Below are 24,619 nucleotides of genomic sequence, written 5' to 3'. Positions count from 1 at the left end.
GCTGCACTGGGTAGCTGCCAACTTGGCCTGAAATAACTGTATTGCCAATACTGATAGGCATTTAACTGGTGCAAATCCATTTTTCACAGAAACTGCATTTCTGTTAAAGCTACCTTAAAGGAATAAATTAAAGAAGTGCCTCTTTACCACATGAAATTCCAACAAACTCCAAACTCCTGAAATATTCTTTAATTTGTGCACTCGTGTTTAGGGAGGAACAACACAAGACTCCTAAAATATTTTTTTCAGACTTTCTGAGAACTCTGGTAGACCTCATACACATCTTTTTTTTTTTTTTTTTTTTAAATTCTGCATTCAAAATAAAGCACAGTTATTTTCCCAAGCTTCCTTTATTTTCCTGGAATGATAAATGATCAAGATATATGACATAAGACATAAAGACTAACATACCCCTGTAGTGAAAGCACAGTGAAGGGGGCTCAGCATTGTGTTATGGTCCCAGTCCTCTAAACTGGGAGATGTAAGAAAAGCATTTCTAAAGCTTTGTGCAGAAGTACCTTATTAATCTTTTTTTTTTCTTATTTTTTTACTTTTTAACTGAACACAGTATTTTGATCTTTTGCTAAAATATATCAATCCTTTGAAAATAAAAGGTCTCTTGATGCCTAACACCTTGATGAAGAACAGATGACAAGTAACAGATTTTATCTATGAAGAGACATTTTGGCTTACTTTGGTTTATGCTTTAGCTCTGCCTCTTGTTCCTGTTGACCTAGACATTCTCTTTTGGGAAAGTTCAACATTAATAATCACGGTAAAGGTATTTAAAATTTCATAGCATCCAGGTGGGAGAACTGCAAACAGATTCTCTGCTTGTGTTAAGGCGCTTGACTACATGAGATCTATGCTGTTCTATACCGAGAAAGATTTTTGACCCTGGGGAATGGATTTGTGAGTCTCAGCGAATTACTGTCTTTAGTGTCCTAATTGATTCCATCTATAGTTTTACACCCTTTCCTTTTTTCTTCCTCTTTCCTTTGTAGTCAGAGCTACCTTCAAACTGCAAGTGACGTGCCTGGGGGTCACAACCTGGATCCCTCTGCAAACTACAATTCCCCAAAGTTTCGCTCAAGGAATCAGAGCTATATGAGAGCAGTGAGCACACTCAGTCAGGCCAGCTGTGTTAGTCAGGTGGGAAATTCTTGTTACAACTTTTCTTATGGGTTAATCACAGATGCAAGTGTTGTTACAAGTGGATGGGATTTGTTTGTTTGTTTGTTTGTTCATTTTAACTAATATCAAACTGAGGATGTGAATTGTCAAAGTAATTCAGTTCTAAAGAATTTTACCTTTGTTCACAATTTAAAGAAAAATATTGAATGCTAGAAGCACAGGGACACCGTAACAGACAATATTTTTCTTTTTTTTTTTTATTTCCAGAAAAAAAATGTAAGTACTGGTATTTTTATTTTCAGTCTATATTAAATATTTAAACATTAAGAAGGTTCAGATCAAGCACAGGGTAGCAAACTCTACAATAGTTATCCTCTGGAAAGATGTATTCTTATTCAGAAAATGTGGGTTGCAAGCTTAAGATATCTCTGAAATCAATCCCTTCACTCTTCTCGAGTGAAAGAATGAGTCCCATCAACTATTCTGTGTACAGGAACATCTTAAAAGAGCCATTTTTACATCCTGCGGGTTTTATATTTGTTATTTAGTACTAAGTCATGTTGAATCAGGCCTGAAGAACAAACAGCCTTATGAAGTATGTGTATATTCTGTTTAACAGAGGACTTTACACAAAATTTCCAACATTTCTAATGTTCATTTGTCATAACACTTTTTCCCTGTGTTGCTTCATGACATCAGGACCCTCCTCTCTTCTCAGACGTGTACTTTATTTTCCTTTGAGCATTCAGTGGGGCACCTAAGGATATAGTAGCTAATATATGCAATGCTTATGATTTAAAAAAAAAATCTTCTTAAGCATTTTGTATTCATTTACATTCAATTTGTACTGCGTGGCTATTCAGGCCTGGATTCAGCTCATCTAACTTGAGGCTTTTAACTGAGGCAACAACTAGCACTTCCTCTGTAGTTAATGGAGTGAAAGAGTTTCTTCCAGGACGATGCACACCCTAAGTGAGCTGAGAGCCCTCTGGAAGTGCTTGTCGGTCTTCACTGACTGTAGAGCATTTGTCAGGCATACTACTTGCCTGACAAATGCCCCTCAGTCAAGTTCCTTTATTTTTGTGGGACAAATCTAACTATAATCTTGTATAGCACACATCAGAATTAGAAACAGACAGTCATTTTCCAAAGCTTTTATTATTTTTCATAAGCTTCCTTGTGAAATCTGTCCCCAGCATTTTCGTGCCTTGGTTTTCATTACGCTGGCTTGCTTATTTTCCATTTTCATTACTGTGTTTTTGAGAACATTTGTAAAGAAATAGATCCTGCATACAAAGCATTCAAAGCAAGTGCTGTTGGCTGTCAAAGATAATGCTATAATATAGAACTAGTCTAACACCTTCTGCCTTTTTGACCATCTCTATGCATGGAAATGTTCACTGAGCTATCCTTAATGACCAACTGGTTTCAGCAGTGGTTCAAATTCTTCATTCCAATGCACATTACCTGCAAAGATGTCCACAATAGAGTTCATTTGCAGTTAGATTGCTCAATTGGCCAGATTAATTAAGTCCTGCTGGATATAATTCCTTACTTTCAGTCTTCAATAATCCACATAATTTCATTTCAACCACATACTTTCTACCTCACTTTCCAGTTGTTTCCAGATCAGTAATAACTGCATTTGGTAGATACTATATGAAGTAAATGTATTAAAATAATACATTCTGAACCTTTGCTGTCTCCTGTTATTTTTCTATGATACCATCACCTTCCTGTCCCATCTACATAATACTGGTTTGTATGATTTTTGATATTTTTAATGTCTTTTTTTCATGAGATGCTTTTTTTTTCACTCTTTACCAAAGATCCAGTCAAGAAAGATGCTGGATTCCATAGTTTATATTTCTAATTTAAGTTCTAAAACTTTTATTTTTCTACTGTCAGTGACCTTAGTTTGAAAGAAGTGGTTAGGACTTACTGTATTTATGGACTACATTACCATAAATTTCCTGATCAATGATATATGCAAACTATTTCTGAGTAAGATTTCTTTTTAAATATTTTTGAGATTGCATTAATCTATTTAACTTTATTAGAAGCAAATTTTATGAAGAGTAATGTAATTCCTTTCTGAGAAGATTTAGTAGCCAAAGTGTCTTACATGAAATTAAAATATCAGTTATTCATTATCATCAGAAGTTCTGTATGAAATTTCCATTTACTTAATCAAAATCCTAAAACATTTGAAACATTTGCACTAACTCTATTTACATAATGAATAATGTGCTAGGAACAGTAATAATGAAAAATGCACTTAGCACCCATATAGGAAAAGTAAAATCAATTGGATGCGCTGTTTAGTGGCACTACTAATTTCACTTGGTATTTACACTGATCCTGATTTCTGGCACTCTCTTTTTAAAGAATTTTTATCAGGAGCAGTTATCAGGAGGTCATGTATTTGTCTGTCCAGTGTTTAAATGCTTCCTATCTGGTTTTGGATAAAGATAATTTTGAATTATGTTTGTTACAGATAGTCAGGACTGACCTGTTAAAAATGGTCTAGGTAGAATTTAGGCACTCATTTCACAACTGCAATTCAGTTTCCTGCAAAGACATTCCCTAATCCAAGCCAGCCTGTCTAAACACTCTTAATCACAAAAGCTTCTTCAAAATGTACAGTTTTGTCTCACGCCCAACCTGCAGGGTCAGCAGGTAGACATTGGCTTCTGTCCAAGCCCTGAGAGGAGCTGGAGAGTGGTGCTGAAACCTCCCAAAGGGACAACCTGGTAGGTGGTGTCACAGCACATCTAGTGTGCTCTGACAGGCAGCAAACATGGTGGTGGAAGTGTCAGACTTAAAATAATGCTGCTGAAGGAAAGGCAGAAGTAGTGGCGGAACCTCATTTTTTACACAGTAGTAGAATGGCTCACAGTTAACCAAGAAATAAAGGTTTAGTGTAGGACACTTCTCATCTGAAGGTGGTCCAAGTGTTACTTTCTCATCTGGCCACTTTTCACACTATTTCAAAGAATAGTTATTCTTTCACTTGCTTCACTGAGCACAACTTTAGATGCAATACCTCTCAAACCTTTCAGAAGCATCACCTCCTTTGAACTCTCAGGGCCAAGTATGAGATACTTCCCTGAGCTCTTTTGTAATGAGATGAAGAAAACAAACAGCTGCACAGGTTGAATGTCCACACAAGTCCTAACCTTGTTGATTAGTGAGGAGCCCAAGCAATCCACCCTCACCTTTTGGGGACTAATATTAGTGTAAATAATTTATGTTCTCTGGTGCAGGCAGAACATGTATTTCTGCACATAGTGACCTCAGATTGGTTGGCTACCACTAAATCATGTATTTATAATCTTCTGAATAGGCCAAAAATATTAATTGTACAATTAATTATATGGCATGTGTAATGTACTTACTATATACATAAAAACAGCTGATGTAAGTTTAAAAAAAAAATGTGAATGTGATCAGAAGGGATTACTAAATTTTAACTATTTGCTAAAACAGTTCTTCATCAATGTACAGGTGTCCATTTGAGATGTTGAGGCCGTGATGATCACAAAAAAAAGCAAGTCAAAAATCAAATGCATTGTTGTTGTTTATTCAGATGAGTGAAGCAGAGGTTAATGGGCAATTTGAATCGGTGTGTGAATCAGTGTTTAGTGAAGTTGAAGCTCAGGCAATGGATGCCCTTGACCTCCCTGGATGTTTCCGAACAAGAAGCCACAGTTACTTGCGTGCCATTCAGGCAGGCTATTCCCAAGATGATGAATGTATACCTGCGATGGCATCTTCCAACATCACCTCAACAATCAGGTCAACCACAGGTAAGCAAATCTACACTGATCCTTCCACTGTTCTGCATGTGACAATGTGTAGTCTTGTTTTGTAAAAGGATGTTTGACACTGGAAACAATTTCCTGTGCAGTGATAATATCTGATAAAAGTATTCTTAGGTTTTTAATACTAAGAATACGTTGTGGCTACAGCTCCTTCTGAGGAGAATACGGTATACATAATATAATAGAGATGGATTTCAGCATAGCCATAATTTGACCTCTCTTTCCTCTGCATTCAGGTTTTCAATCACAAATAGTATAATTTAGGTATTGATATCTATCAACAAATCTAAGTGGGATCAATTGCAAGGACTTTAATTTAGGTTCTTAAAGTACCAAAAGAAAATGAAAGTATATTGTAAATATTTGGTCTGAACACTTTAAGGCAATTAACTTAACAAGAAATTAATTGCTTACTTTAGAAAAGGCATAACCAGTTGTATCAATATACTGAATCATGAACACTGGCAATCTTCATGCTTTTGCTATTAAGTATATAGTGAAGTTAAAGGACATAGTGAGGGTGAAGTTCAAGTAGAGAGCTTGAGGGTAAGAATGGTGGGCTGGTATGGGAGACACAGTGGTCTGTGTCTACTACAGGTCTCCAGATCAGGAGGAGGAAGTCAATGAGACCTTCTATGAGTAGCTGCTAGTAGACTCATGACAACAAGTGCTGGTCCTCATGGGGGATTTCAATTACCCAGACATCTGCTGGGTAAGCAACTCAGCCAGACACGAGCAGTCCAAATGCTTCCTACAATGCGTTGAGGACAATTTTCTGACGCAGGTGGTGGAGGAGCCAATGAGGCGGGTGGTTCTCCTGGACCTCGTTCTTACCAACAGGGATGGCTTTGTTAGGGATGTGAAGGTTGGGGGCAGCTTGGGATGCAGCGACCATGAGATGGAACTAGGCAAAGGAAGTAAGGCTAAAAGCAGGATTGCTACCCTGGACTTTCGAAGAGCCAACTTCGACCTCTTCCAGGACCTGCTTGGGAGTATCTCACGGGATAGGCTGCTAGAAGGCAAGGGTGCTTGTGAGAGCTGGGCTACGTTTAAGCAGCACTTCTTCCATGCTCAGGATCAGTGCATCCCGAAGAATACGAAATCAGGGAAGGGGGACAGGAAACCCGCGTGGATGAGCAAGGAGCTCATCAATAAGATCAAAAGGAAGAGAAAGGTCTATGAAATGTGGAAAAAGGGCCTGTCCTCTTGGGAGAATTATAGATGTGTTGTCAGGGCATGCAGGGATGCGACGAGGAAGGCTAAAGCCCACTTAGAGATGAGGCTTGCAAAAGAGATAAAGGATAATAAGAAGGTTTTTTTCAAGTACATAAACAGCAAGAGGAAGACTAGGGATAATGTGGGTCCCTTGCTGAATGAGGGGGGTGTTCTGGTCACGGGAGACACTGAGAAGGCAGAGATACTGAATGCTTTCTTTGCTTCAGTCTTTGCTTCAAGAACACTCCCCCGGGACTCCTTGCCCCTGGCAACAGGACAAAGGGTCTGGGAAATGGAGGGCTCCCCCCTGGTGGATTTGGGAGTGGTTTGGGAGCATCTGAGTGGGCTCAACGCACACAAATCCATGGGTCCCAATGGGATGCATCCACGTGTGCTAAGGGAGGTGGCAGATATGATTGCCGAACCTCTCTCTTTGAAAGGTCTTGGAGAACAGGTGAGGTGCCTGAAGACTGGAGGATAGCCAATGTCACTCCGGTCTTTAAGAAGGGCAGGAAGGAGGATCTGGGAAACTACAGGCCAGTCAGTCTCATCTCTGTCCCTGGAAAGGTATTGGAGCAGCTTGTTCTGGATGCTATCTCCAAGCAATTGGAAGAGAAGAAGGTGTGGGATAGATGAGAGGACATCAAGGCGGGTTGAGAACTGGCTGACTGGCTCAGCTCAGAGGGTGGTGATCGAAGAAGCAGAGTCTGGCTGGAGGCCTGTGACTAGCGGTGTTCCCCAGGGGTCGGTGCTGGGTCTGGTCTTGTTCAACATCTTCATTGACAACCTTGATGAGGGAATAGTGTCTGCCCTCAGCAAGTACTCCAATGACACAAAGCTGGGAGGAGTGACTGACATGCCAGAAGGCTGTGCTGCCATTCAGCGAGACCTGGACCAGTTAGAGAGATGGACGGGAAGAAACCAAATGAGATTTAATAAGAGCAAGTGTAGAGTCCTGCACCTGGGAAGGAACAACCCGAAGTATCAGTACAGGCTGGGGGATGACCTGCTGGAGAGGAGCTCTGAGGAGAAGGACCTGGGGGTCCTGGTGGACGACAGGTTGACCATGAGCCAGCACTGTGCCCTCGTGGCCAAGATGGCTAATGGGATCCTGGCGTGCATTAAAAGGAGAGTAGCCAGCAGGTCAAGGGAGGTGATCCTCCCCCTCTGCTCTGCCCTGGTCAGGCCTCACCTGGAGTCCTGTGTCCAGTTCTGGGCTCCCCGGTACAAGAAAGACAGGGATCTCCTGGAAAGAGTCCAGCGGAGGGCCACAAAGATGGTACGGGGCCTGGAGCATCTTCCCTATGAAGAAAGGCTGAGAGACCTGGGTCTGTTCAGCCTGGAGAAGAGAAGACTGAGAGGGGATCTCCTCAGTGTATATAAATATCTGAGGGGTAGGGGACAGCAGGATGTAGCCAACCTCTTCTCAGTGGTTTGTGGGGATAGGACAAGGGGCAATGGCTGCAAGTTAGAGCACAGGAAGTTCCGCACTGACATGCAAAAGAACTTCTTCACGGTGAGGGTGATGGAGCATTGGAACAGGCTGCCTAGGGAGGTTGTGGAGTTTCCTTCTCTGGAGATATTCAAGGCCTGTCTGGATGCCTGCCTGGGCAGCCTGCTCTGAGGAACCTGCTTTGGCAGGGGGGTTGGAGCCGATGATCTTTCGAGGTCCCTTCCAACCCCTACAGTTCTGTGATTCTGTGATTCTGTAATTCTGTCATTCTGTGATTCTGTATATATATTATATACTCATCAATAACCATCAGCATTCATTGTTTTACCAGTCATTTTTAGGATCTTTTAACATTCTTGTAGCAGCTTTCCTTTAGTTGCTTAGCAAATATGATATCTTTATTCATTTTAGAATATCAATATGATAGAGAACTTAGAATTAAAGTACTGGTAGATAAAAGATTGTACAGATAGCAGTGAAATACCTAAAATGAAATCTATTAACAAATACATATAATACATATTCCTTGCTAAGTGATCCAAACTTACTTTTATGTATGTTACCAAATATCTTAGTATCAGTTCCTAATTATGGTACTGTCCTTGCCACATACATTGCAGTGCAAGCTGTCCATCTACAGAAGGTAAAAACATAGCTCAAAATGTATCATGTAAAAATGTTTTTTAAATTATTTGCTTGGCACACGTGCTGTATAACAGACCAGGGGATCTTAAAAAAGGAATTAAACCCAGGCTGAATAACAGAAGTTTTCCATAACTATTCCATAAGTAGTATAAAATATTTTATCTTTAGGATAAAGATAGTATTTTAATTCCTGCATATAACTTTGCCTAAAATCAGGAGCTGTGGATTGCTGTGACAAACTTTTAAGGATGTTTCTATCCCTTGCTTAATAGAAATGCTGTCATGATATAAAATGAGATTTTACTGCCCCCTCAGAGATTAATGTTTCATCTTTGTCATATGGTACTGTGTGATTATCATGTAGAGACCTTCTAAGGCAAGGGACAGTACTAAATATCTGTTTTGGTATCTGACTCCAGGTACTGAATTGGAACACTTTCAGATTTTTTTGGCTACCAAGTTAATTGGTTTTCACCTAAGCTGTCTTGAGTTTATATGCTAGATGAACCCCAAATTCTCATCTGACAGAAAATTATTTTCTCTGGAGTAACAAAACCAAATAATAGAATATGTTTGGGAAAATAAGTAGATTAGGCAATAAATGTGTTTGCATCCCAGTGTTTTCATACTTACAAAAAATGTTTTGCATTGATTTGCAGTCTGCTGGCTAAATAATGAGGTTTTGAAAACTCTAACCTTTATTTCACTCATGGCTTCTGTCTCATCTCAGGAATGATTTATCAGATATATTTTCTTGCCCAAATATGTAATCTTTCTTCTTTGATGTGGTGAGGTGATATTGGCACTGAGGAGAAAAAAAAAGATTTATTTATTTAAAAAAAAAAAAGGATTTGAGATGTATTCCCAAGCCAAAACTGTTTTTCAAAGCCTGGACTGTATATCTGAGTGTGGTTTTGTATTCAAATTATTATCTCTCTGCCACTGTCCTTAGCTTTATATAAGATAAATATTTGAATTAGAAATATTTAACTGATTTACAAGAAGAGTAAGGGTTATGTGATTCACTATTAATTGAAAATGTCAGTTGCCAAGTAAGTTCTTGTTTATAAAACCCTAGGGGTAAACTCTTCAATATTTCTCTCTTCAGCTCTTGTAGCATCAGAAGGAGATGCTTCATTTCCTATTATTACTATAATTCAAAATTCTTACTTCTTCACCCCTCTCTGAAAATTGTAAAAGAAGCAGTTGTCTCAAATATGAAAATGGTATTGGCAGATATTTAACATTTATACGGACTTCCTTCAAGTAAATGTCAAAAAAGGTCAAAGTTTTGCATCAGCCTTCAATTCCAATTCAGCTTTTGAATTCTTAGGAAAATTGCATTGCATTAATTCCTTTTCAGCTTCTGATGTTACAAACTCTTCTTGGCAAAGAAACTAAAGCAATTTCTTAGAAAATTAACAGGCATTGCAATTTAATTATTCCTTGAAATTTTAGTAATATAGGTCATGACTGCGTCTTATCAATGTTGTAAAGCAATCCAGTCATAATATGCAGGCTTAGCTAAAAAATAATTAATGTAACTAAAAATGTAAATCTAAAATAAAAATGTTAACATTAGATCTACGAATTCAATTATAAAACTAAAATATGTATTTATATCACACATTTTCTTAAAATCTCCTTAAATGCATGTACAGCTAGCAAAAGGTAGGAAGGTTGCAACCATAATGAACATTATGTGGGACATTGCTAATGGACTCTGCTAAGAGGGCTTACTAATAGATGGAAAAAGGTTTACCAGTAGCTCTTCTTAAGTGCATACAACTTTACAGAGAAAGTCAGGTGGTTCATCTGTAATATCCATGGTTCTAATGAACACATAACTTTTGCACAGACCCATATAGTTGAGTTATGTGTGGAACCAGGCTTTCCATCTCTGATGAAGACTATGTGACAAGGTATAGGGCACTAACTACCTGTTGTCTGAGGTGTAAATGAATGAGACAAGTGCCAATACAATGAAGGCAGCCAGCATTGTGGGCATGCTGGAAGTTGGACCAGTCTCATTGTGACCCCCTGCTAAGTCTCATCGTATTTCTCTTTGGTTAGGACGTTTCTATCCATCCTGTTTCATTTTGTAAAGAGATAATGAACCCAGTAAAAAATACTTCCATGTTAAAAGCCCTGAATGATGGAGTATCCTTTCTGTCTCTAAACTGTATCCAGTTGCAGCTGCCAGATGCACAGCTGAGAAAATACAGCTCCAGCTGCGTCTGCCTCCCACCTCGTCCCTCCATCACAGACAACATGTAATTTCCTGAATGAGAAGTCACAAAGTGCAGTAGTCATCCTAACTACTACCGCCTTACATCTTGCTCTTGCAAGCAATGCTTCACTTTTCAGGAGCGCATAAAATCTGGGTTGCATTTCCAGGCAATACCAGCTCAGTTCCCTGCTGTGCAGGTATATCTGGATGTATTATGCATTTCTCTGTCAGCATGGAAGGTAATGTCTGGCTAGTGCAGCAGGATGCTGAAGGCAGGGGCACAAGCTACCTGTGGTAGCAGAGCTGGATCACCAGCTGGGTGCAGAGTGGGTGCTGGCTGTGTAACCCTGTTGAGAAACAGCCTGCTAGCTGGGAGCAGTGCCACAGAGCACTTCATCCCACTTGCAATACCTGTCTCAGTGAAAAGGAATTCAAATACCCTTGTACAGCATGGATTGTATTTTGAAACCATAGCTGACAAGGAGATGTGGAAGATCAAAATGGAAATAACTCTCTGGTTGTTTCCACTTTGCCTGAAAAGGTCACCTTATTTATGTTACACACTGTATATGTAGATAGAGTCCTGTATAAGATATCCTCTTTAAATCATAGAATACTTCAGGATGTTTACTCTGTTTTTCCTGTTGATATTGCTTGGTTTTGCCATGAAGGCAGAAGTACTGAGTTGGAATGACATTGGAGCTAGCAGTTAAGATCTTCTGTAGCAAAGCAGAAGAACATGTTGAGAGAGTAATTTAGAATTCACACCTCTGGCCATCCAGGTGGACATCCCAAACCCCAGGTCATTGTAGATTCAAATGTGAGGGACATGCTCACTTTCTCCTGGTGGCATTTTCATTTTATTGAGACAGACACTGTGGCTCTAGTCTGCTCCTCAGGACACTCTCCTGTCAGGTGGGATATCTGCTCAGTGAATATTGCTTTTATAGGCGAAATAAAACAGCTTAAACAGAAGAGACTGTACATATTCCTGCATATTCTTTATGCAGGAATTGAAGTACTCCACTCAGGTAGGAAGTAGTTCTTCCAGCAAAAGGAACTGACTGTGTGGCCTAAGTTAAGTTCTTTAGCTTTAAGGTAAATGCATAAAAGGGAGCATCAATATCAGTTTCTTAAAACTATTTCATATTTTCATGTAATCCGAGTTATTTGGCAACAACAAAGAGTGTTTTTTGATGAGTGATTTAATAACAAAATAAAAAATAAAAACCTCCACCTATCTATGGACTTCAACACAATGGGGATTAGCTCATTGCACATAAAGAAATCCTGAATTTATTCTCCTAATGTTAAGTATCAGTCCAAGATTACTTCTTCTCCAGCTTCAGGGATTTTCAGAAAGAAATTTTAAGGACTTCTAATTTCAGGGAATATAGTTACTATAGGGCCCTAAGCGGCCCTAATTTGTCAGTACACTCTATTTCAAGCACTTACCTAATTTCTCTAGAAAATGTAGCATAACACAAAGCTTTTGGATCAGTTGTATAAGCACACCCTTTCAGACAATTCACACTGGGTAGCTCTACTAAACTTGTGCTTACTGAAGAGATGATACTGAAAAGGATCAGAAATATGGAATTGTCTTTTGTGCATTTTACTTTACTCAGCCAGTAGGACTCTATTTGGCAATGAGTAAATGTTAGAGGATTCCACATTCACTGAACTATTGAGCACTAATTCCAAAACCAATTAATTCAAACAAGGTCACATTGCATGAGGGAGTTTTCAATTACAGCTCATACTGTTGCTCAGAATGCCTGAGGAATTGCAGGTTTCCTTTCTCCTGGCTTAAAACTATTTTCAGCTTTCCATTTTTGAAGGGGCTATGCAGGGTGAATTTTTATAGTGCATGTTTGATATTGAGCCAGAAAATGTACATTGTCACTAAAGAGATTGCATAGTCACGTACCTACAAACATGAGAGCATGAGAATATAGTAATTCATCTGGAGGTCATACTGTTTCATTGAACAGTCACCCCTACAGAATCCAAAAGGACCAATTCCCTGGTTGCTATCTGAACACTAATGACAATAGTTTTAGATGTGTGTTTGCTTGGTTGGTTCAAAGACATGAGGATAGGCAAGCATAGGCAATGGTGAAGTCATGGAGCTGCTACATATGGAGCCACTTTATAGAGTCCAGCAAAGGGCCATGAACATGGTGAAGGGACTGGAGCATCTGTCCTGTAAAGAAAGGCTGAGAACTGGGACTGTTCAGCTCTGGGGGCATCTTGTCAATATATTTTAGTATCTGAAGACAAAGTATAAAGAAGGTAGAAACAGTCCCCTTCCAGTGTTGTCTAGTGACAGGGCAAGAGCCAATAGAAGCAAACTGAAACACAGGAAGCTCCATTTGACCATTAGAATCATAGAATCATAGAATATCCTGAGTTGGAAGGGACCCTTAAGGATCATCAAGTCCAACTCTTGACACCGCACAGGTCTACCCAAAAGTTCAGACCATGTGACTAAGTGCACAGTCCAATCTCTTCTTAAATTCAAACAGGCTCGGTGCAATGACCACTTCCCTGGGGAGCCTGTTCCAGTGTGCAATCACCCTCTCTGTGAAGAACCCCCTCCTGACGTCAAGCCTAAATTTCCCCTGCCTCAGCTTAACCCCGTTCCCGCGGGTCCTGTCACTGGTGTTAATGGAGAAAAGGTGTCCTGCCTCTCGACTCCCCCTTACGAGGAAGTTGTAGACTGTGATGAGGTCTCCCCTCAGCCTCCTCTTCTCCAGGCTGAACAGGCCCAGTGACCTCAGCTGTTCTTCGTATGTCTTCCCCTCCAGGCCTTTCACCATCTTCGTAGCCCTCCTCTGGACACTCTCCAACAGTTTCATGTCCTTGTTATACTGTGGTGCCCAGAACTGCACACAGTACTCGAGGTGAGGCCGCACCAGCGCAGAAACACCTTTTAGGTGTTATGTTTAGGAAACACCTTTTTTACTCTGAGGTTGACCAAACCCTGGGACAGGTTGCCCAGAGGTTGTGGAGTCTCCCTCTTTGAAGATCTTCAAAGGCCACCTGGACGTGGTCCTGCTCACCCTGCTCTGGGTTTCCCTGTTTGAGCAGGGGTTGGCCAGACGACCTCCAGAGGTCTCTTCCATCCTCAACTGGTCTATGATTCTATGGCACACTGATTTTGACAATGCAGTGCTGATTTACTGCAGTGCTGCTGTGGTCATACTACTCCATCCTCAAGTGCTATCCATATATATTCAAGATCCGAAAAATGCACTCTTCAGTTCCTAAAAGAAAAATGCTTTATGATCTATAAATTCATGATTTTTTAAAAATTTTCTCAAGAATTAGATACTTCATTAAGGTGGCTGTTTAGATCTTCTTAACCTGTGGTGGTTTTACCGTGCTGGTCAGCTAAACCCCACAACCGCTCTCTCACTCCCCCTCCTTTAGATGAGGAGGGGGAGAAGTAAAGCAAAGAACAACTCACGGGTTGAGATAAGGATAATTTAATTAAAGGGAAATAATTATAATAATTAAATAAAGACTACCATGAACTAAACAATTTAACTAAGGGGAAGTAAAAGGGAAAAGGGGAAAAAGGGAGGAAAACAAACAAACAAAATAAATGAAAGCTATATGGAAGTGCAGAGGAAAGAAATTACTCTCTACTTCCCACAAATGAGCGATGATTGACCACGTCCTTGAAGCAAGGCCTCAACGCACGCAGCCGGTGTTCGAGAGGAGGACCAACATCTTCTCAACGAGAGCCCACCCCTCCCCTCTTCTTCCTGTTTCCACCTTTTATTGCTGAGTGTGACACCACATGGTATGGAATATCCCTTTGATTGGTTTAGGTCAGCTGCCCTAGTGATGTTTCTCTCCTCACTTTTTGCCCACCCCCTAGGATCTTCCTACAACATACAACTTAGATTATAGATTAGTTTTCTCTCAATGTCAAATCTCCTTGAGGCACACACTTGATATCCCCATTCTTTTGCATGACCCACCAGGTATACCCTGGTCCTTGGGCGAAGACAATCCCACGAGTGGGTTTGCCTTTTCCCGAGGCAGGAGCAACCCACACTGCCTTCCCCATCCACCTTCCTATATGCACTACGGGAACTTTAGCTCCTTTCACAGTGTGTAGGGGGTTTGTTTCGGCAGGACCAGCACGGCTGTCAGACCCCCTATTGTTAACTAGCCAAGTGGCCTCTGGTAGATTTGTGTCCCATTGTTTCCACGTCCCAGCACCTAATGCTCGTAACATAGTCTTTAACAGTCCATTGTACCTCTCAGCCTTCCCAGAGGCTTGTGGGTGATAAGGGATGTGGTACACCCACTCAATACCATGCCTCTTTGCCCAGGAGGTAACAAGATTGTTTCGGAAATGACTCCCATTGTCAGACTCAATTCTCTCTGGTGTACCATGACGCCACAATACTTGTCTTTCCAGGCCCAAGATAGTGTTTCGGGCTGTGGCATGGTTTACAGGGTATGTTTCCAGCCACCCAGTAGTTGCTTCTACCATGGTGAGTATGTACCGTTTGCCTTGGCGAGTTTTTGGGAGTGGTCCGATATAGTCAATTTGCCAGGCCTCACCATATTGAAACCCTAGCCATCTCCCCCTATTCCAGGGAGATTTTACCTTCATGGCTTTCTTGATTGCAGCACAGGTCTCACACTCATGGGTAACCTGCGTGATGGCCTCAATGGTCAAGTCCACCCCTCGATCACGAGCCCATCTGTAAGTGGCATCCCTCCCTAGATGTCCTGATGTTTCATGGGCCCATCGAGCTACAAACAGCTCACCCTTACGTTCCCAGTCTAGGTCCACCTGAGCCACTTCAATTTTTGAAGCTCGATCCACTTCTTTGTTGTTCTGATGTTCTTCAGTAGTGCTACTCTTGGGCATGTGGGCATCTACATGACGTACTTTAACATCCAGGTTTTCTACCCGGGCAGCAATATCTTGCCACAGGGTAGCAGCCCAGATAGGTTTACCTCTGCGCTGCCAGTTGCTCTCTTTCCATTGCTGCAGCCACCCCCACAGAGCATTTGCCACTATCCATGAGTCAGTATAAAGATACAATACTGGCCAATTTTCTCTTTCGGCGATATCTAGGGCTAGTTGTATGGCTTTTACTTCTGCATACTGACTCAACTCACCTTCCCCTTCCATGGCTTCCACAACTCGTCGTATGGGATTCCACACAGCAGCTTTCCATTTCCGATGGCTCCCTATCACACGGCAGGATCCGTCAGTAAACAACGCATACTGCTTTCTGTCTTCTGGTAACTCATTGTATGGTGGTGCCTCTTCAGCACGGGTTACCTCTTCTGTTGGCACTCCGAAATCTCTGCCTTCTGGCCAGTCCATAATCTCTTCCAGGATTCCTGGGCGATTGGGTTTTCCCATTCGAGCCCGCTGTGTAATTAACGCTATCCACTTACTCCATGTAGCATCAGTTGCATGGTGTGTAGTGGGAATTTTCTCTTTGAACATCCAATGTAACACAGGTAGCCGCGGTGCCAAGAGGAGCTGTGCCTCTGTACCCACAACTTCTGAAGCAGCTCGAACACCCTCATATGCTGTGAGTATTTCTTTTTCAGTTGGGGTGTAATTGGCTTCTGATCCTCGATAGCCCCGACTCCAGAAGCCCAGAGGTCGACCTCGAGTTTCTTCTGGGGTTTTCTGCCAAAGGCTCCAGGTGAGCCCATGCTCCCCAGCTGCAGTGTACAGTATATTTTGCACAGCTGGTCCAGTACGGACAGGCCCAAGGGCTACTGCACGAGCTATTTCTTGTTTGATTTGTTCAAATGCCTGTTGTTGCTCAGGGCCCCACTCAAAATAGTTTCTCTTTTGAGTCACTCGATATAGAGGACTCACAAGCTGACTATAGCCTGGCACATGCATTCTCCAGAATCCCACGAGGCCTAGGAAAGCTTGCGTTTCCTTTTTGCTAGTTGGCGGAGACATTGCTGTTATTTTATTGATCACATCCATTGGAATATGGCGACGTCCATCCTGCCATTTTACCCCCAAGAACTGGATTTCCTGTGTAGGCCCCTTGACCTTGCTCTTTTTAATGGCAAAACCAGCTTTCAGGAGAATTTGGATTATTTTCTTCCCTTTCTCAAAAACTTCTTCTGCTGTGTTGCCCCACACGAGGATGTCGTCAATGTACTGAAGGTGCTCAGGAGCTCCCCCTCGCTCCAGTGCAGACTGGATCAGTCCATGGCAAATGGTAGGGCTGTGTTTCCACCCCTGGGGCAGCCGATTCCAGGTGTATTGGATGCCCCTCCAAGTGAAAGCAAACTGCGGCCTGCATGCTGCTGCTAAAGGGATGGAGAAAAATGCATTAGCAATATCAATTGTGGCATACCACTTGGCTGCCTTTGACTCTAGTTCGTACTGAAGTTCTAGCATGTCCGGCACTGCAGCACTCAGTGGTGGCGTGACTTCATTCAGGCCTCGATAGTCCACTGTTAGCCTCCACTCGCCATTAGACTTTCGTACTGGCCATATAGGACTATTAAAGGGTGCGCGAGTCTTGCTGATTACTCCCTGACTCTCCAGTCGGTGAACCAACTCATGGATGGGAATCAGGGAGTCTCGGTTGGTGCGATATTGCCGTCGGTGCACCGTTGTGGTAGCAATTGGTACCTGTTGTTCTTCAACCTTCAGCAATCCTACAACAGAAGGGTCTTCTGAAAGGCCAGGCAGGGTAGACAGCTGCCTAATCTTCTCTGTGCTCAAAGCAGCTATGCCAAAAGCCCACCGGTATCCTTTTGGATCCTTGAAGTACCCTCTCTTGAGATAGTCTATGCCAAGGATGCACGGAGCCTCTGGGCCAGTCACAATGGGATGCTTTTGCCACTCATTCCCAGTTAGACTCACTTCAGCTTCCAGTACAGATAGTTGTTGGGATCCCCCTGTCACTCCAGAGATACAGGTGAGTTCTGTCCCTTGGTAGCCTGATGACATTAAGGTACATTGTGCGCCAGTGTCCACTAAAGCTTTGTATTCCTGTGGTTCTGATGTTCCAGGCCATCGGATCCACACAGTCCAATAAATCCGGTTATCCCTCTCCTCTACCTGGCCAGAGGCAGGGCCTCTCTAGTCCTGGCTGGAGCGTCTGCTACTTAATTCTTGCAAATGAGAGGTAGAGGTCCCTTCATCATGGTCAAGAATAACATCAGCTCTTCTACTGTCTCTGGGGTACTGCCCAATAGACACCGGAGCAGCATTTCTCTTAGGAGCCCCTCTTCTTGCTGCTGTATTTCCTTTCAGTTCACGTACCCAAGCAGCTAGGGTTGAAGTAGGTACACCATCCCATTTCCTCATATCTTCCCCATGGTCACGCAGATAAAACCACAAGGTGCCACGTGGTGTACATCTTGGGTACTCTCTCTCTTGAGCAGGTGAATGCTGATTCTTAGTGGCTGAAGTATCACTCTGTCTAGATGAGGGGGAATATACTTTCTCCACAAGCTTGTCAAGTCCTTTAGACAATTTCTCCACAGCTGAGACACAGGACTGTAGCGGAGCAGAGAGATTGTCTTCATATTTTTGAAGCTGGCAGGAGACATCATACATTGTTGGTCCCATCCCCTCATCCCAGTGAATTGCTGCCAGGGTACTGGCATGTGCTGATGGTGCACTCCGCACAAATTTACGCCACATGGATGTTGTGCACTGGACTTCATCGGGGTCTTGAGGTGTCTGGGCATTGTCCAAATCACTATAAATCATCTCCCGCACAGCTAATTCCCGCGGATGTTGGAGACCTTTATCCACAGTGGTCCACTTGCCTATGTGATATACAATATCTTCCTTATGGAGATATCTTTCTTTGATAGCTGCCAGGAGTCGTCTCCAGAGGCTGAGGGCCTGTGCTCCTCTCCCGATTACTTTGTCGATTACCCTTTCTCTAGAGAGGGATCCCAGCTGCTTGGCTTCATTGCCTTCTAATTGTAGGCTACTGGCCCCAGCATCCCAGCATCGGAGCAGCCAAGTGAGGATGTGTTCACCTGGGCGTCGACCATAATCCTTTCGTATTTCTCGCATCTCACTCAGGGATAAGGATCGAGTGATTTCTGATTCCTTTATGATTTCCGTCTCGTCTTCCTGCTGTTTTTGTGATGGCTCTGCTTTAGAGGTGCCTGCCAATTCCCCTTCTCCCTCCTTCTTAGGAGAGCCTTCTTCCCTTACTAAACGAGCTGACCTCCGTTTCCATTGTTTTGACTTGACTATGGGGGCGACTGATACCATAGTTGGTTGGTCCTCTGGGTCAGCCACAGTGTGTGTTACTTGGTCATCAGATTCAGAGACTTCCTCCCTCTCTTCAAATTGCTGGATGATGTTAAACAGTGTTTGATAGGAATAAACCAGGACCCAGCACAATGCTGCAAGCTGTTGTTCTCCGGCATTATCAGGGTCAGGACATACAACTCTCAAACATTCTACCAAGTTTTTAGGATTTAGCACTTGCTCAGGGGTGAAGTTCAAAACTATTGGAGGAGACACTCGTGACAGGTACCTGCTAACATCATCCCACACACCGTGCCACTCACCACAAGACTGTTTTGGGACAGATTCCCAAATAAGTTTTCTAAACAATCGACTAATCTTAGAGAGAAAATGAAACCTGTTATTCAGAATTAGAAATAGCAATACATGGGTTACAGATGGATCTTCAAAATACTCCCAAACTGTTGTAATTAGCCCACTGTGAAAGAAGGGAAAGGTACCATTCCTGATATTATTAATAAACTGGTGTCCAGATGAGAAAAGGAAGGCAGTGTAGTTCTGAATATTCTCTGGAAGATAGTTTCCATGGGACCCAAATGATAACAGCACAGAGCCTGAATTCCAGAGTAAACCCAAGGTCAGTGCTTGGCAGCACAGCGAATTAAAAAAAGTGAACACAGATTGTAGCACTTTGTCGGATCGGATATATAGGAGAAAGGAGAATATGACACGGATTGCATGACATATGAACAAAGCTATTATTAACAGGACAATGTACATGGTTACTAGCAAGCAAGTGTGTTAGTTGTATGCGTTTAATCAATTCTATTGTTATCTCAACCCTTCGAGCCCCACGTTGGGCGCCAAAAAGGACTGTGGTGGTTTTACCGTGCTGGTCAGCTAAACCCCACAACTGCTCTCTCACTCCCCCTCCTTTAGATGAGGAGGGGGAGAAGTAAAGCAAAGAACAACTCACGGGTTGAGATAAGGATAATTTAATTAAAGGGAAATAATTATAATAATTAAATAAAGACTACCATGAACTAAACAATTTAACTAAGGGGAAGTAAAAGGGAAAAGGGGAAAAAGGGAGGAAAACAAACAAACAAAATAAATGAAAGCTATATGGAAGTGCAGAGGAAAGAAATTACTCTCTACTTCCCACAAATGAGCGATGATTGACCACATCCTTGAAGCAAGGCCTCAACGCACGCAGCCGGTGTTTGAGAGGAGGACCGACGTCTTCTCAACGAGAGCCCACCCCTCCCCTCTTCTTCCTGTTTCCACCTTTTATTGCTGAGTGTGACACCACATGGTATGGAATATCCCTTTGATTGGTTTAGGTCAGCTGCCCTAGTGATGTTTCTCTCCTCACTTTTTGCCCACCCCCTAGGAGGGTTAGAGAAAGGCCCAATACTGTGCCACTGCTGCTCAGCAGTAGACACAACACTGGTGTGATAACACTGCTGTTCCAGCTACAAGTACAGAGTACGGCACTGTATGGGCTGCTGCCGGGAAAGTTAACATTCCAGCCAGACCCAGTACATAACCCAATGAACTCTCTAGGAAAACCTAGCCAAATGGGAGAAAACATACGCACAAATACACAGTTTCTGTTTTCTCTATACTGAGAACAGAAATAAATGCTATGTCTTAGGGGTTATTATCGGTAACCATTGCTAAGTGATAGCTTGCAGTAGTGTCCTCAACAAGTATATTTAAAATTGCACAAAATCTTAAGTCCAAATAAGATATAGAAGGCTGTTTTCTCGATTATTATTTGCCTATTGACTTTGCTTAATTACTGTTAGGGCCCTATGGAATTATCTGGCACTCTAATTCTCTGCAGGAAACCTACCATATATCTGTGGGAGCACTTGAGGATCCTGAGTTAAGACTTTGATGCTGTGCCAACTTATGTGCTTATACTGTGAGGATAAATCTTATACTAACAAAGAATGAGCCCAGTTCTACACTTGGATATGCACACATCATTTTCATTGCTCTGGGTGTATCTGGGGGGAATAATTAGTCTTTAATTCTTTTAAATATATTGAAGTTCTGATGCTATGCTGACAGTGTTGCTTTATAGCAGCTCTACATCACGAAAGATGCCCAGGGAGTCGCTGGGATGAAGGTGACACAAGTCCTTTGGTTTGGGGAATTCAACAGGGGATGGCCAAGGGGTCACTGCAACTGTTTGTAACTCTGGGATTCCCTGAGATTGGACGAAGGCTGTGCTAATCAGAACTGCCTGGCCTCTTCAGGTTGATGAGGCATGAAAACAGTTGGAGCAGTAGCCAGCAGCTTTTTATAATTTTCATTCAAAGATTAAAAAAAAAAAAAAAAAAAAAGTCCCTGCCTTGCATCTATGGTTAGTTTAAAAAATATGTAATGACTGTCTTTTTCTTGCTCCTGCTGTTCTGTGCTTGACATAATTCCTCCATAACTTATTAGATTTGCCAGACAGCTGTTTTTTCTTTTATTAAAAAGGACACACATGCCCTCTTTCCTGGCTGAATTTGGTTTCAAAGCTGTCTGTGAGATGAGTTTTCAGTTTCCTCAGCTTCATTTTCTGAGTGATATAAGAAAAGAAAAAAAAAAAAAAGAAAAAAAAAGGAAAAAAAAAAAAAAGAGTGGGTAAGAAAGTAAAAAAAACAAAAATCATGCAAAGAATGTGATTCACTGCTCAGGTATTTGAAGCCTTCCTGACATGATAGAAACTAACAGTGGCAGGGGTAAATCTCAGCCCAGATATTTAGCCTGATACTGGCAGGAGGCTTTGTCCTCAGGTATGTCTGTGCAGCTGGGAGAAGTTTGCAGGGTCGGTAAGCCTTCACCAGCTGAAACTGGTGCTGAATACTGCTTCTTTTCAGTTGTAGTAAAAAGGAAGGCAGGATCCTTCTTCTGGCGGCAATTCTCCTTCTGCATTCCTCAGTGAATGAATAAAAGCCCTCTAATGAGCCTTCTCAGAAGCTCTGCGTATATTCAGTCCTGGGTTCTGCTGAAGGCGTGTATGTCAGGAGCCAGAATGTGCACTGGAATTAGCATGCTTTAAGTGCTGGGTATGGAGAGGTCTTTTTGAGTTCTGACATTTGAATTTTTACTTGCTTGTGTGCAGTATTTCATCCATCGGGGGCCTTGGTCCATCAGCTAGTTTAATAACTGTATTCAGGTAGACCACACTTTGCTTGCAGGCAAACTGGCCTTAGCTTTGTTATGCTTTCAATGCAACAGGGATGTGAGCTGTGTTGTAGCTTCTTTACTGTACATACAATCGTCAAAAAAAGAAACAGTGTGCAGACAGTGGGGAATTCCTGTCCTCTGGGCCCTAGCAAAGGTACAGGGGCCTGTAAAGGCTGTGTGTGAAGTGACAGAGCTGCACTTCAAAATTATGATAAGCCCTTTTATGGCAGGGCAGGTCTTGCTTCCATAGGGTGACTTCTGCCACTAGAATGTCCATTGGATAGTAAAACTATTTCTGAAGACGTGTTATCAGACATTTAGGGAAGCAAGTTTAGGTGCTTTCACTACTATTCTGCTTTACGGTGAGGGTGTTTTGATTAGTGCTCACCACTTACAAATGTGCTTCTCCTGAGGGATATTATTTCTAACTTGTAAAATTGCCTTTTCCAGGAGAACAGATTCCTAGTGGGCAGCTGCCACTCAAATCCTTCTTAGTAACAGACAGGCATGAAGGTAGAGGCAAAGCAAGTTCTTTGCTATTTAAATTAAGTTGTATCTAGATTTGAGTGGAGAGACACAGAAGTGAAACAGAAAAACTTTTATAGTTTTTTAGTTTTACTTCCAACAAATTCTCTGTTTCATTATTGTAAAAAAATTCTTGGGATGCTTGCATATCTCTGCCAACCCTTCAGCAACTCCCATCCTCTATTTTCATCTCCCTAAAATGGAGTTTCGTGAAAGCTTCTGTTTAAGTCTTCATTTCTGTGCCAAAAATTTTGTTTAGACTTGAAGCTACCCTGGAAGGGCAATTGGTAAACCCAATACTTTCATTAAAAGTAAAGATTCTAAAACTGGTGACATTCCCAGGGCATACCTAGACAGAATTTGCCTTTGGCCAGACAGGTTAGCTGGATGAAGGAGAATTTGGCTCCACATCAAGTCATGTAAAGGTATGTACTTTAATGCAAACTAGTTGTCTGTTCCCATGACACAAAAAAAAAAAAAAAAAAAAAAAAAAAAAAGATTCAGTTCAAAGATAAGTGTCTTTTACCCATTTGGGACATCTACATGGAACCTACAAGAGAGTTGCTTCCTCCTGGACAAGCTGTTTTATGCTAGGCAGAAGAGCCTAGGACATCTAAAAAAGTATTAGGTATCTATGTTCAGCTGAGTTTGACTCAGACTGAATACAGTATAGGGACCCTATTGAGCACTAACAGAGATGTCTTACCTAATATCATGATGGTACTTCATAGAATCATAGAATATCCCGAGTTGGAAGGGACCCATAAAGATCAAGTCTAACTCCTGACACCACACAGGTCTACCCAAAAATTCAGACCATTAAGAACATAATAAAATTAAGATCATACTTAGCAACAAACTCTGTAAATGAAATGTTCCAGCACGTGGAAGGGGCGAAGCTTAGTCTCAGCATATAACCTGGTATGTAAAAACTATATACAGTGGAAACCACAGTTTAGACAAATGCCAGAGTAATCCATGCTGCTCATTACTGCTCCTCAAAGGCAACTAGAAGACATCCAAACAAGTCTGAGGAAGATATTGAGTTTGAAGTGAGTAACCTATCACTTGCCTTTCTGAGACTAAGAACACAGTACCAAGGACATATCAATGAGTCATGACTTTTTATATGCATTTCTTTTTTCTTATATTAAATACAAATGAACCATTTGGGATAGTTCTTTGTCCAGAAAAATATATATATTTCCACTCTTAGTCTCCATCCCCCAGTAGAAAATATATATATATAATAATAATAACAAAAACATAAAATTTCATTCATAAAAATTCATCTCATCTAATACGTATATCTGAAATGTAGCTAGCTGTCAAAGGCAGTCATATTAATGCCCTATTATACTCAATGAAATGTGATTTATCTGCTTCAGGATTGGTATCTGTTATAAGTTGTTCTCTGGACATCCCTATTTCTCCATGTTGCCTATAAAAATAGTCTACAATGATGACATAGAATGGGAGGTAAAAGTCAGCCCTATTCATATTGCATTATAGGATAAATCTAAAGATTTATCTGCTGGTCCTGCTGAAAACAAGGATAACTAGCTTAGAGAGAGCCATGCTCTGACTTACAGAGTTGAGAGCTCAAAACCCAGCAGCATCATTTGCTGCGCCTAAATATAGGACTGATAGACTGCAAGTATCTTTCTGAGCACTTTTTTCCACATTGACGCCAACTCCAAGACTATCTCAAGTAAAATGATTTCTTGGTTTGACCATTGCCTGTATTGTTACCAATCTCAAAAGTGAGCTTTGTCCAGACTTGCAGCTCTCTGTAGATTAAAAGAACAATTTAAAGGTATTAAATTCTCTTTAATTAAAATATTTTGTAATAATTTTAATTCTTTAACACAGGACCATTATCATAATGCACTGTTAAAATTATTCTACTGTGCAACACTTAAGATTAACTGAGCAAATTGTTTTTCTGGTCCTACTCAGTTTGGAATTCCTTTCTGAAAGTTAAAGAAAATTGCAAACTACACACAGTTACTGTGAGAATGTGAACAGAAAACACACAAACAGAAACAATGATAAGCCTACGTCTATGAGTGCATTTCAAGAGGCTGCTGGAAATTATTTGACTTGAGTGATAAGGGTATGTGGGAGGTCAAGAAAAGAGGTTTTTTTTAGTACAGAATGACAGCAATATT

General features: G+C 41.5%; 1 protein-coding gene across 1 annotated transcript in view; it reads left to right on the top strand.

Moving 5' to 3' along the window:
- DLGAP2 (DLG associated protein 2) overlaps window positions 1-24,619 on the top strand; it is a 99,736-nt gene that overhangs the window by 30,798 nt on the left and 44,319 nt on the right. The window contains exons 3-4 of the mRNA XM_082758093.1: window positions 1,005-1,152; window positions 4,724-4,943. Of these exons, the coding sequence (XP_082614219.1) occupies window positions 1,005-1,152; window positions 4,724-4,943 (368 nt within the window). The remainder of the gene's footprint in view (window positions 1-1,004; window positions 1,153-4,723; window positions 4,944-24,619) is intronic.

This window comes from Aythya marila (assembly GCF_965140915.1).
Source record: "Aythya marila genome assembly, chromosome: 3".
NCBI lineage: Eukaryota > Metazoa > Chordata > Aves > Anseriformes > Anatidae > Aythya > Aythya marila.
This window is presented reverse-complemented; position numbering and strand designations above follow the sequence as displayed.